Source organism: Vanellus vanellus (genome assembly GCF_965231255.1).
Source record: "Vanellus vanellus genome assembly, chromosome: 7".
Lineage (NCBI taxonomy): Eukaryota > Metazoa > Chordata > Aves > Charadriiformes > Charadriidae > Vanellus > Vanellus vanellus.
The window spans coordinates 13,651,978-13,672,935 of NC_138912.1; the positions used below are offsets into that span (position 1 = coordinate 13,651,978).

General features: G+C 43.9%; 1 protein-coding gene across 1 annotated transcript in view; it reads right to left on the reverse strand.

The window, feature by feature from the left end:
- Positions 1 to 14,158: 14,158 nt before the first annotated feature.
- The window catches only part of SORCS3 (sortilin related VPS10 domain containing receptor 3), a gene marked incomplete at both ends in the record, with an annotated part of 315,923 nt that continues 309,123 nt past the window's right edge, over positions 14,159 to 20,958 (reverse strand). Inside the window, 3 exons of the mRNA XM_082486568.1 lie at positions 14,159 to 14,223; positions 14,827 to 14,987; positions 19,201 to 19,306. Coding sequence (XP_082342694.1) covers positions 14,159 to 14,223; positions 14,827 to 14,987; positions 19,201 to 19,306 — 332 coding nt within the window. The remainder of the gene's footprint in view (positions 14,224 to 14,826; positions 14,988 to 19,200; positions 19,307 to 20,958) is intronic.

Below are 20,958 nucleotides of genomic sequence, written 5' to 3' on the forward strand. Positions count from 1 at the left end.
CTGAGTGCCCAGAGCAAATCGGCGCCATACCCTGCGTGCTGGCCAACTCAGCCTGTCTGCCACAGGGCTGCCGTGCTCGTGCCACTGACCCAGATCCCTGTGCAGGACCTAAAAACAGCTCTGTGTATTTCCACCATGCAGATGGTTGGGGAGTAGAACCTCCAGACATGTCCTCCTCAAGCCAGCACACCGTGCATCCTGCAAAGGACATGTCTTGGCTGTGCACATTAGACACACCACACTCACTTTAAACCACCTTTCTGTCAGCTCCAAGTCTTACTGTGGCAGCAAAGACCTTCCCAGTACTTCCAAAATTGAGTCAGGCAGGGTGGGCAGTGGGCACTACGGCCGTGCTCATTTCAAAGCTGGGCACCTGAGGAACAGCCAATGCCTTGGGAAGCCACGAGCCAGTGTAGCAGAGCGGTATGAACCAAGAGTGACTCTCCCACTGAACAAGCACCAGGAACCAGGGCAAGAAAACATCACTTGTTCTCCTGGTGCTTATGGGGCAACACAATACTCGCGGAAGATTTTATGGATCACATCTCAGCTCCTTCTTTTCTCTCGTTCAAGTTGCTCGACAATGGCAATGGAGAGCATACTTCTTTAAAAAAAAAAAACCTGCTAGAGATTTTGCTGTCAAGTAGGTCTCTTAAGCCCCATGGGTAATGTTCTCAAATGACAAAGCTGCTCTCCTTTTTGGCAAAGGTCTTTTATCAAGCGATACAGCGGCACATTTTCAATCATCTCCGTATCACAATGAAGAGACAAACCCTGTTAGCGTTGTTCTCCGAAAATCACAAAATGCACTGGCTTCGTACACCTAGGGACTAGGCTGGGCTTTGAGCTTCCATGAATCTTAGCAGCAGCGGGAGAAGTGTAATTCAATCTTTTTAACTTGGTGATATATATTCATGTCAGTGGCTTTAAGATAAGGAAAAGACTTTAGTTGAAGAATGAAACTTTTGATGAATAACCGAGAGTATGATGAATAATGTACAAATATTTCTTTCCTCTCAGTCAAACTGATTCCAGATCCTTTTTCATTTTAATCCCTGTCGTATTCTTCATTTTTTAAAAAAACTTAAAGAAATGAAAGGGGAAGAAAAAAAACACCTATATTTTTAAAGGGCATTGGAGTTCTAAAAGAAGAGCTTCTAAAAAAAGCCTTCCTGATTGCACTCAAAGATATTTTAATGGTTTCTTTCTAACTGCTAGAAAACAGAAGATTGTTTGGTTACGGGCAGTAATAAGGATACTAATGATGGGTTACCATGCAAAATATCAGCCTACCTGTTCGTGCTCTGCAGAAAATGTGGAATTTATCCAAGAAGAATGTCTCCTTTTACTTGGGAGGTATTTCTCATCAAATAAAAAATGGAGCTGTTACAAACATTTTCCTCCCTTGCAATTTCATTCTTAATTCTGTCCCCGTTAAAAAAATGATGAGAAAAACATATATAATGGTAGCATATTTTCTAAAGAGAGGCAACAAAAGCAACAAGTGTAAACATCATTTGTTTGTTTTCCTACAGGATGGGAGGGGGGAACAAGATAAATGGAGTATTACCTGAGAGTCCTGCCCATTTCTTCACAGGTTGCATCAAAGCCTGGCTTGAGAAAGATGCTTTCAGCAGAAGGGTGTCACTGAGCTGCAGGTAGATGCAGCAGGTGATGTTTCTTAACCCTCTGTAGGAGGGAGATCGCATTGCCGGGACCTTTTTGAACTTAAATTTTGTGACAGTGATTCAAACATGCAAAAGATGGCCATTCTCTACACCCAGATTTCTCCTCTTCTGTACTTTTGAATCAGCAAGGGTGAATTTCACCTCCCACTGAACGGGCTGCATAGGTAGGAATTTCTGAGCAGGGATATGATGCCATTTGAAAAGTAAGGAAGGCAGAGAAACGGGTGGTGGTGCTGGAGATGAAAGGAAGCCATTAACCAAAAAAAAAAAAAACAAAAACCCCAAAGCATAATACAGCCATTGGAAAGCATCTGATTATAAAAAAGTTGACAAACTCAATAGGTGGTGTTAGTTCCTACCGTGGCACTAACAGCAGGAGCAGCAGAGCCATTTACTGCAGTCGGCATAACAAAGCCCAGAGCAATGACTGGCGCGTGTTGTGTAGCAAGTGTTACCAGGTCCACGCAGGGAAAAAACATTTAATTGTAGATCTCGGGGTGGATGACCATATTGTCCGTGCTTGACCTAAATCCCACTGCACAGAGCTCAGAGCAAAATCCAAACTGACCTTCACAAGTTTCTGGAGCAAATCCATTCCTGCCATGCCCAGGTTTCTGTCCCCTCTGATTTATCTGGTTTATGGAGAGCAGGCGTATTGTGAGACACGTTATATGAAATTGCTGGAAGGAAAAATTAAGACCAAAAAAAAGGGCTTGCTGGAGCCAATGAGAGTACAAAAAAGCCCTTACTGAATGGATTTTTTCCTCTATAAATGATCTCTCGTTTGAAGTCAGTCTCTGGAGGGGAAAAAGTCTGTCAACGAAGTATTTTTCTGAAATTAAGATGTGGGCAACACATTTTAAAATACCACACAGGGGAATAAAGCCCTGTTCTTTGAGGCATGCTGAGGATGAAGTGAGTCACTGGATGCTTTGATTCACTGCCTCGTGTCTCCTGTAATCACGTAACATATAAGTGCAGTAAATGCAGAGATACCAGTCCAGTTGCTGGTGACGGCTGGCCAGGGATCCTGGCAATGGCTAGTTCTTGCCCTACAATAGAAACATTTGTCTACTGAATTGCTTGAAACCTAACAGGGGAGGATTACTTTTCAATGTCAGATTCATACCCATTGACTACTAAGCTTATTGTCTGCAACAGCACCAAGTACTTCAGATGAACTACGGTGAAGCAACCAAATTGTCACTTAGCTTTTCATCTTCGTTGACTGGGGTTGCCTTGCTGCTCTGCAGATGTGCTGGCAGGTCCCTAGGCCATCTCTTCATCCACCCACCTCAGAAAAAAAAAGTCCTTTTATGTAACAAAAAGGTGGGAGAAGGGGTGATACTGCTGTTGCCCAAGTTAAGGGAGTGACAGAGGTATGGAAATCAGGAAGCTAGTCTCCTAAGGCATCCTTGTCAATGGGAAGCAGGGAGAAAAAAGAAGACATTCTTTCAAGTAGTATCTTAAATGAAGACTGTCTTCTCTGGAGCAATTTTGAGAAAAATCCTCATATATATGTGTGCTTACGTGTATATATGTGTGTGAGTGTGTGTGTGTACATATATACATACACACCCCTATCTAATTTTCTGTGTGAGAGGGTCCTAGGACCCTAGAAGCCATCAAAGAGCTGGGGCGGTGTAGGCTGGATATTGAGAAGTTGGATTTTCCCATGCTGGGGAAGAAAAGAAGTTTACAGGTGGGAAACATAGAATTGTGTCGAGCAAAAGTGGACAGTTGACAGAAACTAATGTGTTAATTGTCTCCTTTTTAACGAAAGGGTTCTGGAGTACCAGAGGAGAGACAAACAGGTCTGTAACAGAGCTAGAAGCCAAAGGAAGGGCAAAGAGGCGGTAATGACTTGGTGGAAAGAGGGTGATCCATTTTTTCTTTTGTTTTGAGAAAATCAGTTGCTTTCTAGGTAAGTATATGAAAACCCAGGGACCCAGTGGAACCGAAATAAGGAAGAAATCTTGGACTATGACTGTCTCCTTATGCTACTGTTTATTACCATCACTTCTCTCCCTGAAGTTCCCAAAGTAACCGTCTTTACATCACCATAGATGTAGACATGATGCAAACCTTCTGTGCAGGGAGATACATGGCTGTACTCAGGGTGGGACTATGCTTCATACAACATTCCCACAGTTTAAGGTGGACAGGAAAAGGAACAGGCAGAATTTCTGAAAGTCACATTTTAAATCAGTGTATGCAGGTCTCTCCAATGCCGAACCAGCTCCCGACACACAAAGGGTCTTCCCACTTCCCAAGGATGCAGTGTGGAGAATCCTCAGCATTTTCCTCCAAAACTGTGCTCAAGTGAGATTTATATGCCAGAGACATTCAGTTTGCTTCCCAAACTCTTCAATGGTGCTTTGATCCAAACTTTTTAGACTGTATTAAGAAGGTCTAGGGTATTGATTTATTATCATTAATTCCTTTTCTTTTTCCTTGTCACGGCTTTCACAGATTTATGAGGTTAAGGACCGTGAAGCTAATTAAATAATCTGACTGGTTGAACATCTGTTGAAACATAATAATAACTTCTGAAGCCAACATTCCCGACTAGCTATTAATTCTGATTTAAAATTAGAGGCAGGGTTTTACCACCAAAAAAACCCAACAAAACAAAACAAAAGGCCTAGCACCATTCTGGGCTCAGAGTGAACCCTCAGCCTTCCTTTGAAATCTTTTCCACCTTTAACACCTTCCAGTCCACTGACCCAAGTGTCCATTTTAGGCTTCTTCACAGTCAGAAGTCCTAATGCAAGCAAGGTGGTCTTTAGGGGAGGTTCAGTCCAGTTTGCAGATTGTTGATGGGCAGCAGCTACAACCAGATACTCAGACTCAAACATGACGGAGCTTAACCGTATGCAGAGATCCACCTTAGCCCAAACCAGAAACTAATGCATGACCTTGGATTAGAGATTTAAGTAAGCCCAAATAGCCATTTAAGTGAGGAACTAAGCATTTTCTTCAGTTCCATCTTGCCCTCCATCCCCACAGACCATATCAAGGGTGTTGAGGAGCAGCCCTGGACTGACTCAGGAGTTCCTAAGCCCAGAAACTTCCACTGGTCTGACATACAGAAGCGTGGTTCTCAGCCTAGCATAGTCTATTCTAATTTGCTTAGATTTTGCATTGTCTTCACGCTTTGCCCTCAAAATAACTTTGTCCAAAATTCTTCAATTGAATAGATAAATAAATAAATTAGATCAATTCCCTCCTACCACTTAGGATCGGTTAATGTTTTGAGGCTGATGAAAATACCTTGAATGAATAAATGATTTGCAGGAGTTCTTAAACCCTCCTCCCCTGCTGGTAAGCTGTAGGGGTTGTGGGACTCGTGTGGGTGCTCACGCGGGGTGGGGGTGAGCCCCAGTGCCTATAGGAGTTAAATGACAGACCCACAGTAAATGCATCCACTGGTGCCAAAAACTATTTCCAGGCTCTCCTGCACCAAAGCCACAGGAGTGTATGTGTTTTTCCTTTCTGTGACTTTTTCTTTCAGAAATGGACAAATTGTTCATACTGTAAATATTGTTCAGATTGTAAATTGTTCATGGTCCCAAAGTGCAGCGGGGGGGTGAGGGGGGCGGGGGGTGGTGGTGAAGCTTATGCTGAGACTTTGCTACAGAACCTACAAAGGGAAGGTAAGTTTTATACAAAAACAAAAGAGGAAAGTCCCTCAGCATCTCATAACAGGGTTCAGATCTCTAGCAGCCTGTAGAGTGGAACTGACAGGAACATTTCAAGGTTAAAAAAAAAGATTAAAACCACAGTCTCACAGGTATTCCTAACAATATCTCAGATTATTCCAAGTGTAGGTGATATAATTAGGCAGTAAGGTCCAGAGCCGCAAATGGATTTAGGCTCCGAAACTTGTCTACAATAAGCTTTAGACACTTTAGCACATGCATGCTGTGGAGCAGAGCTCTTGAGATAACAGAAACAGTTCTCCTTCTGCTGGCAGCACTGTCTGTCCCTGAGCATCCCAGTGGCACGTTGTGGCTCTCAGTCCTTCCCCATCCTTGTGGACTCTCAGGAGACCCAAAACCACACTGAAATGATGCGGGGGGCGGGGAGGGAGGTGTGTGTTGGGGACACCATAAGTGCAGCCAAACGTTTCCAGATCCAGGAACAAGAGATGCTGCCCAGGTGACCCCTCTACACTTTTCCGCTTCCAACCCTCCAATGGGGCAAATAACAAAGTTAGCTGGCCTTGGGTGTTAGAGCAATAAGTATAATCAAGAGCCTCTCTGCATACCATGCCTCGGTATAAATTATAAACAATCAGGTCTTAATCACTCTGGAAGCAGAGAGTATCTGAAAAATATGATGTTAATTTCAGAGAGTTGAGTTAGTTAGAGGCATAGCCAAAAAGTAAAATTACTGAACAGAAAATTGGTTCTGTTTTACCTCAAACCAGGGTACCTCCCATCCCAGGAAATGATTTTAACTCATTCCCTCACCCAGCATACAGTCCAATTAATATCAAGGAAAGAGGAGTGAGTCCCATGAACTGACAAATATTGCACGGCATTTTGTAATCCTGTCCTCCTGCCCTTTCCCCACTGACCTCTTCAGGCCCATTTTCTCTACGTCCTGCATCAGGAGCCACATCATTTTCACAGCATCCATCCAACCCTTTGAATAGAATTACATACAACCCTGGGTTGAGCTCTAAAACTGGGCTACAAATCCTGCCTGAACCATCACTCACCCACCAATGCTCTACCAGGAACCTCAGTGCTTAACACTGGGCCTTCAGTCGGGAATCAGCTGCTTAAAACTTGAAATTCAAGGCTGAGCCTCAGGACGTGGGAGCAGAGATGACCCTGTCTTATACGTACTGGATGTGCTACATCTACTGTTGATTCGGTTGATCCAGTCTGAGACTTCAGAAATTTTCCATGCTAAAACTATTAAATGATTAAACATCCCTGTCCCTCTCACTGTGCACGCCGGTCAGCAAAAGGCTCTCAGCCAGCCCAGTCCACCTCGCTCTTTTTCACGTCTGGTTTCCAGTTTTTGTCTCCTTTTTGCCTTCCAGGTTCACGTAACCAACACAGGATTTTTAAAAGCAGACATCATCATAGCATTTCTGTTTCATTTAATAAACATCCTCCTCTTTCCTCCCCACCATGTCCTGTATATGTTTTATTATTATTATTACTATTACAATCTCCTCTAAATTTTGGCCTGAAAACTGTTTGACATTCACAACCAGGCATTAAAAAGGATTTATTCTGTCCTTGAAGTAGGCATGTAACTCCTCTTAATGTGAGAGCTCAGACTGGTGTAAATCAAGACTAAATTCAGTGATGTTGGGCCTGCACAGGTAGAACTAGCATAAAGCAACGGACAAGCAAATCTTTTTGTATTGATCATGGGTAAAATCCCAACAACAAACACCACAATTACCTTCTGTCCTGGCTCTACCTGCACAACTGCACAAATTCTCTGACATTCAGGAACAAATCTGGTTTTGTTTTGCAAGGACAAATCTTTCTCCTCTGCTCACACACAGACACTCACACGCTAGCCCCATGAAACAGTTCAGAGTGAGCAACCGTTCCCTCCCTCCTCCACGACCCAAAATAAACCCATCTCTACAGGCTCATACAGAAACATCAGCAGACTTGTTTAATTAATGTTGCAGGGTCAAGGGAAAAATGTATAGATAAATATATTCAAAGGCTTTGAAAGCTTCGTGGCCACAGTCCAACACTGCTTGCTTTGCCTTTGCCTTTGCTTGCTGTCTTAGAAGAAAAAAAAAACATAAAGCTTCGAAAAGCTATCCATCTCCGGGTCTGGGGTTCCTGTCATCTGTCAGTCCTCTGATGTAGCACCATGATATATGACAGCAGACCAGCACTCAAGTGATGTATTACATTAATATGTCAGTAATGCAATGGTGCTTTGATAGTGCTTAATAACCAGAATACTTCACTGGGGAGAGGGCCAAGGAAAAGGGAAGATTTGGGCAGAAGGCAAATCCAGCTAAGCGCTGCCTCACTGTTGAAGTGCACGGTGCCATGAGTTCTGGATGGGAAATCTCTCTTTTGTCCCCAGAGCAAGAGTAGAAGTTGGACAGAAGCATTCACAGGGAGCTACCTGGACCACAAGGCTAATTCAGGTGGGGCATGAGAACTTCAGCTAATTCTCTGGGGCATGAGAACTTGTATTTCTGGTGGCACCAAGGCCTGGACTGAACCAGGGGAAAGAAGCTCCTCTCCTACCTTGGCAAGGCTGGGCGTGCTCCTGGCAAGTGGGAGCAGTGAGTGTAAGCCCCTTCAGGCTGATGATTTTAGAAGGGCACTCATCTTCCAGAACAGTACAAAAGGTCCATCATGTGCCTCTCAGATTCTGTCTTACAGCAGGAGAATCCAGCCCAATGCCCCAAAGAACGTGAAGACAGAGCCTTGGCTGGTCAGGGACACACGTTCTTCCAACTCTGTCCTACGCTGCAGCGTGTGGGTGAGGATGCAGCCAGCCCCAGCCAGCCCTCATTGCACTTGGGCACTCCATCACCCACATCGCTGCGACGTGGTTCATTCTGTGGCGGGCACAAGTGGGGTGCGTTCTCAGCCAGGCCCTCTAGGTGCTCCCATTATACAAGTAATGAAAGGCTCTCTCTGCACAAGGAACACAAAAGCATTGTTAGTCAGTGAGCCCAAGCCAAGCTAAACTTTTCAGTAACAACACACCAACCAGGGGAAAATGGCCTTGACAGTACTTTTCTCTCCTATACCACAGGTGTCCCACACATGGCAGCCTTGGGTACCGTTGGGCATCATGATGAAGAATGAAACACAACAGTGATGAGCTGACTCCAGGAGCAGTTGTGATGCACTTCTCCTGAGCAGCACCATTTTCCCTGATAGAGGGGTATTTGTCACAACCATAAGAATATCATAATGCAGCTAACAGTGCTTACACTGCCTTTAATAAAGGGAATAAGAAGTCTACCGATCACAGAAAAACAGCTGGATTCAGGCAAAGACTGAGCTACTGCTCGTGTTCCCAGACCATGATGGTGTTTGAGTGCCTGTATTTGACTTCACAGCTGCACTTAGCTGGGTTTCTGTACGTAGTCGATTACGGGGTCTCAGTGGTAGCTTGTTAAGCCATGGTAATTTCATCTTTTGTGCTTGTCTGTTCATAACTTGTACTTCAGTATTCCATGAACAGAAATGTTACACTGGCACTGCTGTAAAGAGAGCCAGACCCAAAGATTTCAAAAGCTGAGAGACCTTCTGTGATGCTGGAGATCTTTCATATATCACTCTCAGAGATGGTCAGCCTAGTCCTTGGTTGCCTGACCTTTTCAGATTACTGACATAAAGAAAAAACAGAAACAACTGATCATTGATTATAAAAGGGAGAATAAACAGATACCAGCTGCATTCTTAATTAACATGGACACCAAAGATTAGCTGCATCAGGTCAGACAAAAGATTTGGCTCGTTAGTCTTGCGTCCACCAGTGACCAGCAATGGGCACCTGGGAAGGAGCATAAGGAGGAGAAGGCCACGGAGAGATGTTTCCCAGGTAACTCTGCCACACTCCAGAAATCTGCACTTTATGGACCTCCAGAGCTAAAGGAAAGGACGGGGGGAGGGATGGGGGATGTGTATGCGTGCCCATGGAGGGAAATGGCTGATGCATATCCAGAGACACATTTCCACGCTCTCTTTTTGTTTTTAAAGTCTCTTGTGCCAAGGAGTGAAGAAGGTGCTTTTTCTTTTTCTTTTGACACAGGCACTCTACAGCCTTTTCCAGACTGAGGTCTGTGAGACGAGAGCATGGGATTCATGGGGCCTTGTCTGCATAAGCAGGTAGTTCTCCCCTCCTAGTCACCTCCCAGGCTCCAAAAAGAATCAGCCTGTGGAACGGAAAGGCAAGGAGATAATTAGTTTTAGGGGGAGCAGTAAGAAGGAAGGAGAGGTAGTTGTTTTATCTTTTATCTTAAAAATCTTGCCTTGTAACTTTTCTCTGCTCACCCTCCATATGCTTTACATGACCCTGAACGACAGATAGGGTTGGAGGGTTAGGTATGGCAAGGGAAATTCAGTGAAGACAGAGCAGACTTCGCCAAAAGGAAATCTGAGAAGAACAAGGACTGAAAGAGCAGCCAGGGGTAACTCTGATGTACAAAAATACATTTATTTTCAACAATTTCAAAACCACTGCCTTTTTTTACAGTAGAAATATTCAAATGGAACAATAAAACCAAGAACAGTATATATATATGTATATATATGACTCATGCATTTGTATTACTGTGTTTAATACAGGTATTGCAATTGTCTGCCTCATTTAATCCTTTAAAACCATGGTGGTGGTTTGGGTTTAATGCACTGTCCGACATCATCAGAAGGAATGTGAGGATTCTGGTTTGGTTTGTCAGACCTGGAATGTGTGTGGGAATTGATTGAAGGGAAGGGGAGGAGAACAGGACATCGTTGCACGTCCCTCAAACCAAAGCTCAGTCCCAAATAAAATGCACATTCTCCTATTGATGGCAACTGTAACTGAAAAACTCTGCAGTCCCCAGTCGCTCTAGCCTCATCTCCAATCCTTCCTGGCTTAGTGTTGGGGTTCTCAAGCACAGGTTAAACTAAGCAGAGGATCTCTTGGGTGCTTACATCAGATTGAGAGCCATACAGAGCGAAAAGCTGCATCTAGTCTCCAGGTCTCATGAATTATTCCTAAATTACAGCTAATACAATAGAATCCATCATGGGGAAAGGCTGGCAGTGATAGAGGGTACTGACCCAGTCTTCTCTCTCTCTCTTTGTTTTCCTCTTTATACATACCTACAGTGTGGGAGCTATTTACGTTCTACTCGTGTCATCGGATCTTTCCCTCCTTACTCAGGTAAACAGTAATCTACAGCTTCAGGGATTTCCATTACATTTTCCTCAGGGGTAAAACTTGCAGGGGAAAAAGCCCTAATGACATCCACAAGTGATTATTTCCCAGCATGGCATACGCAAATAAAAGTGGCCAACAGTCCAGTCTGTGCTAACACTGCAGCTCAGTAACTTCCAACAAAGTTGGACAGTGCTGGTTGCCCAATCCAAACCTTACAGGGGTCCCATGGATAGATACAGCCCAGTGGGACGCAGTAGCTACACTTCTAGTATCCTAAAGGAGCAGGTTTCTGTCATGAACACGAGCTTTTTCCAGCTGCCATCAGCCATGGTTGTGCCCTAATGCAGTAGGTATAATCTGGCAAATCTGGTCCCACATACATCCTAGGAAGCTCTTTCCAGATGTGCATGGAACACATTCTGGTCCAGACAGCAGTGTGACGAACTACCCTGAGAGGTAGTGAGACCCACTAAGTCTCATGGAACATGAAGTCTGAGACAACTCAAGAATCAGGCAGGGGGGGTTACATTTAATTTTGGCTCCGTGGATTATTTTTTTTGTTTGCTTTGTAGTACCTTTAGGATAATCCTGGCTTTCTGGACAGATGTTTCTCCAAAAATTAACTGGATCATTCAGAAACGTCTCAGCCTTCACTGAGATTAAATTTCTTTTTGAGAAGTCAAAATGTTTTGGTTTTCTTCAGCAGCTTACTCCCAATTTTTCCTCTTTGCTTCCTCCCATCTGTTAGGAGATATTTAACAGCCATCTTTAACAGTGCAAAGGGAAAAATTGCAAAAATATTGTAAAAAATTTTGAAAAGAAACTGTGAAAACTGTAATCCCCTGCCTTTCTTTTTAAATCGACATGAGAGCAATCCCATGAAAAACCTAGAAAACTAGAAACAATAAACATTTTTACTTCATTAATACGAGTAATTCGCATTCAGTCTTCTGCAGCAGCTCACAAAAGCAGTCCCTCAAATCCTAATGATGAGTAAAGACTGAGATCAGCCCACAATTTAACTCAAGGCCTGCCTACATTGTTTATGTACATTCCTCCCATCTATACCTAAATGGGAAGCTATGGCCTTGTGCTAACAGTGTTATCACCAGACTGGGCCATTACTGTAAACTACTTTGGTGTTTCAGTAGAACATAGACAGTAATGCAACAGTTTATGCACATGTGATGGATGGAAACTCAAGGTTAAATAGAATAACACAGCTATCACTCTCCAGCTTATAATAAGAACTAGACCAGAAAAGTGAGGGAGGAAGCAGAAAAGAATTATTTTTAAATCAACAGAAAAGGCCCACAAGCGTCACTGAAATGGAGGAGAAGAAGAATTGAGAATATTTAGCTTTAGTACTTCACACAAAACAGTATTTCCCAAAATTTTGGTTTTACAATTTTAATCTTGAAATACCTCCTGTGTTTTTCTGCAAAACTGTGTTTAACCATTTTTCTCTCCACCTGCAGACCCATCAGGATTATAACCTTTGAAAGACATTCCAGCCCATTAACAGAGTGAACACAGGTAGCTGAGGTTGGTTTGTAGCCAACTGGCATGTTCCAATGCAGAGAACTAGCAAGTAACACCTAAATTCTAGCCATCTCCTCATTTCAGTCCAGATACACTAAAGGTGATGCGAAGTCCTCTATCCAGATCCTAAAAAACGGTAACAAACATTGTTACCTGGCCTTATTTTCTGTTACGCTGCAAGCACCAGAACATCTTCCCAAATGTGCCTCCAATCTTCCTTGCACTCCTTCTGGGTCTTATAACTCAACACTCTGCAGAATAAGGTCCATTTTAACATCATCAGATCAAGAAAAATGGATAAAAGTAATCCACCACTAAGTAAACCTCCTGCCCCAAAACTCCACCACTCCTGAGGACTATCCTCAACTCAGTGTGCTAGGAGATGCCTAAAGAGCTTTTCCACTACCTGTTCTCAATTAACCTCCCCGTTCTAATCAGAAAGCACCAGCCCACCGTGCAGAAATTACTGTGAGGGCATTTCCATCCAAAATTGGAGGCAGCCATTCTGCAGCACTCATAAGAAAGACCTTTCCTAGCTTGGTTATGCAGGTCTGACCCTGCACCCCCCTCTCCAAACAGCAGTCCTTAACTCCATGCATCATATTCAACCAAAATTTACTACTCCTATACATCCTGAATAGCACTTTATTTCACCAGCTGCTAAAAGCATGACTTCTCACTGGGAATAACAGACTTCGCAGCTAGGTTAATGGTTGGACTCTATGATCTTAAAGGTCTTTTCCACCCTAAACAATTCTATGATTCTACTGCAACCTGGCCCACTGTTGAGTTGAGGTTGCACTGAGTACTGCAAGGAGGCTGAGATTTGCCCACACTGAGATGGTGATAATTTCACTTTTGTTTTCCTCATTCTCCCTGGTGGATGCTACCAAGATCCTTCTTAGAAGTCACAACAGTGACAGAGGTGAATAGATGATGAACATCACTAAAATATTCATGACAGGCTCATAGTCTGTCCTGCTAATATCTTTGTCTGCTCCATCATAGGAAATGATACTATATATATATAAACAAAAAAAAAAAGGCTTGCAGTTATACACAGAGAAATAAACTATGCTGTTTATAGACAGCAATGTCAGATTGAAATATGACAGACAACTGGAACACACTTGGAACCAAAGCGTGATTCAAGTGCTCACCACAGTCCCTGGTTGACTGACGTGTACGAGCGCGCGCACGTGTGTGTGTGTGCATGTGCGTGCGTGCATGTGTGTATGTGGTTCAGGTTTTGTTTTAAACATATCTTCTTTTACTAAACATTAAATTATTTCCCAAGAAATAAAAAGCTATGTACATTTTAATTATCTACAGTAGGCCTTCGGCATCCTCGCTATTCACATGCACGGGGTTTGGGCTGCATTCATAAACTCAGGCGTGCTCCTTCATTACGTGTGGTGCTGTCCCCTCCAGCCAATCTACAGTCCAAGGAACACCGACTTGTGTGTTTGCTCTGATTTTCTTTTATTTTTTTTTCCCTTTCTCAGCAGTCAGCAATGCCAGAGGGTGACTGAAATTAAAAGCAATTAAGAGAGGCAAAATCCTGTAAAAAGCTGAGACATGCGTGTCATTGGTAAGCGAGGGCTGTTGGCATGTTGCAGAGCCTGGTCCAACAACCCAGCCTGAGCCCTCTGGCAAGATGAAGTAGCTGATTCACGAGTTCTTTTGAAAAGGGCTGAAAAGGGACAATTTACCTACAACATGTTGCCTAAGGTACTACACCTACCTGTTGGATTTGAATACTTAATTCCCATTCTATATTTAACAGGAGGCTGGCATTCAAATCGCATTGCACACTTGACGTTGCTTTTTCTTTCTAATCTGATGAGTATTTCCTAAAGATGAAGAACTCCTGCTATTTATGAATGCAGCCCTGGTAAACAGAAAAAGCCCACCCCATCCCCTCCCAAATGATAATAATGACATATAACTCCTCCTTTTTTTCATAATAATAATAATAATAATAATAACAATAATAATTACAAATAAAAAGTCAGAAATGTTGTAGACCAAGTGGATTTTCAGTATTAAACGCTAGTGCAGTTGGGGATTTCCTTTGTGCTTTCACTGTTGGCAATTGTTGAGATGCTTCCTGTGGAGGAGAAAATGGAGAAGAGTCAGTGCAGTGGCTTCAACAGTTTGGTCTATGTCATTTCTCACTCCTTCTTAGGCTATGCTTGTGTAAGTGTAAAGACAGAAAAGGCGCTAAAGAATAACACATCCTTTTTTTGTATTTGCGATAAGCATGGAGCACGCGGAAAACCTGTTACTACAGCTCAGTTGACCAGCAGTAAACTCACTAAGCTATTAGGGACGTATTCACTTGTAATGATAGCACACCAACAGCGTAAGCTTGGCTCAGCTGATTCTTCTGAGGGTTCAGGGAATTTGGGACCCCTCCACAGCAGAGACAGGGTCACCAGCAGGTGAAGGTGTGAGCCACAGCTATTGCTAACTCCTATATACCTGTTGCTGTTCCCAGGTTCCTACCCTGGTCGTGTACACTGTGAGAAAAGCTGAAAAACTGTTAGAAAAAATCCCTGTTACCACATTGCAGAGAGAGATTTGCTCCCTATCTCAGTGCCTCAGGCTCTGCTTGTACCTGGGGTCACGGTCGCTGTCTCTCCTCATACCCCAATGACCAACATCCTCACCCACTCTGTGAAATGAGCCCCAGCTGAGGGCTGTCTCTCACCCATCACTCGTGTGTCCAGCTCTTTGTCCATCAGCTCCTCAGGGTCTGTGAACTCACTCAGAGTGATTTTGGGGGCATTTTCACTTTGGCTGACAGAGCCAATCATTTCCTGCTCCTTGTCATGCTGAACTTGGGCATAGATGTTAATCCAAGGGATTTTCCTGCTCAGGAAAGGAAAAGGAGAGGTTATGTTTGGTAACATGGGGATCCTTGGCATTTCATTGATTAATCAGACCAACTAAACTGAGACCAATCCCAGAAATGCTGCATCACTGCCAGTGCCGCAAAGTATCAGCTCTCAGAACGGTGAAAGCACCACAGTGACAGTTCAGCTCTGAAAGTGCCATTAGCATCCACTAATTCCAACACCAGCCTAAAGCTACCCCAAATCTCAGGCCGCTACCTTCCTACCCTGTGCTCAAAGGCTCCTCCAGCTGTGAACATAAATGTTCTGGTCCTGCCATTTTAAATGAGAAGCTGTACACACAGTGGACACTGCATCCAACTCAAGAGAGCAGCAATCAGCTAAGTACAATCAGTTGCAATTGCCAACTCTCTCAATATTTATTACACGATCAGAAGTGCATTGGAAACCAAAAGTAAAAATCAATTTGAGCACTACTATCATCTGAGAAAAAAAATTGCTAGGCTTGTTTCTATTGACAGGCCCACACTGGCTCAGTAGGAACTGCCACACCAGAGAGTTATAAAGAATCGGTCCTGCCTCAGAGTACAGAAAGGACTTGAACTTCATAACACCCACCCAAAGTCTGTTTGTCACCATTTCATTGCAAAACCAGTTTGCCGTGCTATGGATCATGCAAGTTTGCAGGGACTTATTTTCCCTTGCTGCTCAGGAAGCCAAGAAAGCGAAGGGATTATTTCTTCTTCCGTCTTCCAAGAGAAGTTAACTTGGACTGCTAGAACAATATCCTTGAAAGTCAGTTAGTTAGACAGATAGTTAGACAGGCCTAGCCAGAGAGTTAGATAGTAATCCCTGGCAGAATGCAAGTTTAAAATGAGAGAACTGAAAAGTAACGTGTTAAGCATCGTGGGGGCTGCTAGGATTATCTGTGTGTAATTGCCCATTGGAAGGGGACTGACTATTTTTTCTAATGCCCTTGTAAGGACTCTGTGCCATGCAGTCCCCACTGCCAAAATAAGGGAAATTCAGAGAACTTTTTCAGTTCCTTAAAGCTTACAGGAGAGAGAAAGAAGATGTGTTCAAAAGAGGCTATATAAAATGCCATCTCTTTATGCTAACCTGTCTGCTGTTGGACATGTCGGAGATTGAAAGCAGTGGAAATTGCCTCAGCTCTCATGAATTCAATAGATCTATGCTGATTTTACTCCAGTGAAGTTCTGGCCTCAAACGACTTGTGCTATTGGCTTGATTTGGCATTCTGTTCTTAACCATAAGAAAGTCAGGACATATTTGGGATGTTTAGCAGCAGTTAACAAACCTCATGTTCTTCTCCCTTTCTCCTCCCCCCTCTCTCTAACCTTCAGACATGCCTTACAGACCACTAGAAGACATAAGCACTACACAGGGAGCACACACATTGGACGAGAGAGGACAAATGCATCCCCATAGGATTTAAGTGTGCAGAATACATCTGGAGATGTGTAGAGACATGGACACAAGAACATGCCTGGAGATATTGGAAGACTTAGTTTTGCTTCCAAACAACGCAACGGTAGAGAAACAACAGTCTTCTGAGCTTTGAGAGGAAAAGGGAGAAAAGCTCTTTAGAGCTGTGAGGCAGAGAGCCTGCAGGTGCTTCAGAGAGTTAGGGAAAAAAGAAACTGAGATAGCTGTACATATGTGCACCCATACACACAGATCCAATCCTTCCGTGCCTCCCAGCACAGACACAGGTGGCCACAACATCCCCCTGCACATCTCTGAGCGCACTCACACACACACTCCTGCACTCCTGTCCCAGGACACATACACACTGACTGCTCCGTTGCCCCACTGTTACTCACCACCCATACACATATAGTATTGACTGCTGTATGCGCAATCTCCCACAAAAGAAACAACCTTTTTACAGATTATTTCCCTACGTTTCCCCCCTTTCCTTCCTTTTCCACCTGGGCCTCTTCAACAAGCATCTCTCTGGCAGCAGTTTTTAATATGCCTGCTGAGTCTATAACTTGATGGACTTATAATAAGGAGTCTGTGTGCAAACCAGCAAAGCACCGATTCTATAAAGTTGTAGAATTAAAAATTCATGCAGGCCCATGCTCTCCCCGCAACCTTTTCCTGTAAGCAGCAGTTCTGTATTCAGACTGGGATCACCATTAATCAGAAAAGTACATATGGCTAATGGACTTCTGCATCACTGAGAGCTAGAGGAAAGCTTTCGTCTTCACCTCCCTTTTCCACTAAGGATTGTTGCATGCTCTCACTTCTGATCTGTTGAGCCAGAGGTTCTAGACAGAGCTGAACAGTTGCTTTCTGTTCTGAAAAATCAAGCTGAGGACACTCTGGGTATCTAACTTAATCCTCAACTTTGTCAGTTTGACCTGTCTTTGTCCTCTTTGGGACAGAGCATGTAAGAGGGGATGGCATGTTGAGGAGCTTTGGGCTAAGCAAAACCAATGCTTTAACCACCTTCCCTCTCACTCCCAGTTTGTAATACAATCAATTTTCAGACAGATTTTAACAAGGCAGGGTCTTTCCAGCCCTGGAGCACAGAACAGGGCTGATAGCTGCTATGCTCAAGGCTCAGGATGTTTAAGTAGTAGAAGAGTCAGTTTTATGAGCTGTAGTAGCATAAATGACCTGGAGACTGCCAAAGCAAAGTGGATTACCAAGCTACTCGCTGCTCTCTGGCAGTCAGAATATACAGATCCTTCTTCCTGGTAACCGATCGCTGACCACAGAGCCAAAGATGTTAGGCCAAACCTAAGAAACCATCTCACCAAGACACAAAGGGAAGCACGTCTTACAAAAGGTTGTACCTACACCTTGACACATCTCCCAGAGAGACTTCTTTGTGCTCCTCATCCTACATCTGGGATTGAGAGAAATCATCAGCCGCCTCCCCAGCGCATTATTAAATCAATGCCTTGAACAAGTCTCATGTCCCATTCCCCGTTCACCTGGGAAGCTATATTCCACCTCACAGAAGCAGAGAGAGGATTTCAGACTGCAAGAAGCAAGTCACACTGAAGGCCTGGAAATCTGCACCTGAGCAGATTCACACATGTGGGCTTTCTGGAAATTGTTCTGGGCCACGGAAGTCAGTGGGAGCTTGGTAACAGGTCTTGATGTGCACAGGATCAAGCACTAGAAGCACTGCTACCCACTGATTTTGAAAATGGTTAATGCAAGAGGTTAGAAAGGAGGGGGGCTTTAAACCTTGAGACTAGGATACATGCCTGTCTTATCATTCCATTTGTAATATTGTTTGTATCCCACTAACACTGTTAGAGAATCCTAGCCTTATCTTGGGCCGCAGAAAAGCTGGAGAGAGAAACATATAGCTGGAATCTGGACAGGAAAAGCTCTAGCTTCCCATTTTGGAGGAACCCCTCATGTCCAGAACATTTTTATTTTTTTTAAAGTCAGATGTAGCTTATGCTTCTAATACAATATTTTGCCACTGGGCAGGATTTGGGCACATAGACCATTTAACACATTAACTCCTGTACTGAATGCGAAGTTCCTCCTAAAAAGCTCCATCTGCCTAAAATACATTCTCATAAGGCAGCCCTTCAGCAAACAGGCCATTCTTAGCCCTTATTTTGTTTCACAGCTTGCAGCAGCAAAGTACCGTGGGCCAGCACAGGTCCTGCCTGCTGCCTGGAAGCAAAAGGTTTATATTAACATCTGGCAAAGAAAGCCTCAGCAGAGATTCCCAAAGGCATTTTGATGCTTAACACAAAATTTTCTGGCTTTGAGTCTCCCACCCTTAACATAATCACACCTGTTTCTCTGCAAGACTAAACTATTGACTTTGCGAGATACAAATGAGACGCTGCTGCACTAAGGCAGTTGGCCAGCTGGATATAGACTGTATGAAGACATCCATCGTGATTTTTTTGACTAAGTCTGCATTGTGTAGCTCAGTACTCAGTGAGCGCACAGCGTTCCCATTTCTGGTCTGTGATTCAAACATATGTGCTGAAGCAGGTCACAGCTTGATTTCTGAGCTCTTGGTGAGCTTTCAGAGTATCAGGTTTGCAGTGGAAGGGCAGTAGATGGTCTTCTCTATATATATGAGAAATAGAGAGCTATACTGGTCTCAGCCTTTAGGCCAGCACAACTTGTTCTACATCTGCAATCCGTGCACTGCTCTGCCTAGGTTTCCTGTAGACCACCCAGTGTCTCCTCCTCCCATCCCCCAAAGTTTCTCAACTTACCTCTTGAATTTGTAGATTAAAAAAACAGCCAAGCCTACGAACACCACAGACAACAACATCAGCATCGCTGAACTGCTATGACCCGTGCTGGAATCAACAAGGGGTGCTGCAGGAGGAAAGGCAGAGCATTACATTTGCAAGATATTATTAGGGAACACGTAACTACCAGAGAGCTGAACTCAACTCTGTCTTTGCCACATCTGCTTTATCCCCACTGCGTGATGCATGCTGTTTCCTACAAGACCAATCAGTAGGAAACAAATTGACACTCTTGTCCTTTGAAAGAAGCTCCTTTTTCGAGACAGTGCAGTCTAACATCTAGTGAAAAGGCACAGCTAGACATGTTTAGCTGAATGGTTGATCGCTCCTGTGTGAATGCTCTGGGCTATTTCTTTTCAGGCTTTTCCAGGGACAGGAGCGGAAATGAAATTTATGACGTGTGGCTTAATGTATGTCTGTTTCCCTTTGGAGAAGCTACCTCAGAGCATCCATGAACAGCATGACTCCCTTCTTCCCAGGACATATGTCTGTCTCACATGTGACAGAGATCTGGGCTTGTGAGAAACCTCAAGGTTCATCCTTGTATTGGACCTTATGGAGCCAGCAATGTGCCCTGGTGGCCAAGAAGGCGAAGGGCATCCTGGAGTGCATCGAGAAGAGTGTGGTCAGCTGGTCGTGGGAGGTCATCCTCCCCCTCTACTCTGCCCTGGTGAGGCCGCATCTGGAGTACTGTGTCCAGTTCTGGGCTCCCCAGTTCAAGAAAGACAGGGATCTGCTGGAGAGGGTCCAGCAAAGGGCTACAAAGATGATTAGGGGATTAGAACATCTCTCCTATGAGGAAAGGCTGAGGGACTTGGGACTTTTTAGTCTAGAGAAAAGAAGACTGAGGGGGGGATCTTATCAATATTTATAAATACTTAAAGGGAGGGTGACAGATAGATGGGAACAGTCTTTTTTCGGTGGTGCCCAGCGATAGGACAAGAGGTAACGGGCACAAACTTGAACATAGGAAGTTCCATCTTAACATGAGGAGGAACTGCTTTACTTTGAGGATGGCAGAGCACTGGAACAGGCTGCCCAGAGAGGTTGTAGAGTCTCTCACACTGGAGACATTCAAAACCCGCCTGGACGCCGTCCTGTGCAACTGCTGTAGGTGACCCTGCTCTGGCGGGGGGGTTGGACTAGATGATCTCCAGAGGTCCCTTCCAACCCTGACCATTCTGTGATTCCGTGACTTTTTAATCGAGTCAGTTTTCATAATGTGGAGAAGCCCAAAGCAATAATCCTGGACCCAAGCACGCACTACATTATAACATTTTAGAGATTTGATCCATCTATCCTTGACATTTTGGGTGGGCTAAATAAAGCGTATTACTCTATCTTGTTTATGCAGCTATTCCCACAGCTCATCGGAGCAGACCATCTTAATGGCCTGAGCACCGTGCTGAGAATCAAGACTCTGATGAAGAAGTCTCTAATGATGCGCAAATGATTTTAAGTAGCAGCTGAGTGTTTCTCACTGCATAAATATTTGGGTTTTGTTTTTTTCTGTTCTCTATTCTTTTTCTGTCACCCAGAAGATAGGAACAAAGTCTATGCAAATAGAGTCACTTCTGGTTCCATTGCAAAATTTTCACACCTAGGAGTCTGATCCTGCCAGTATTCTGCTTCTGCTACTTGTATGGACTCTTTCATGGAAAAGAACTGACTGCCACTTCACCTGAGTCAAAATACTATGGGAATGTTGATGGAATAAAT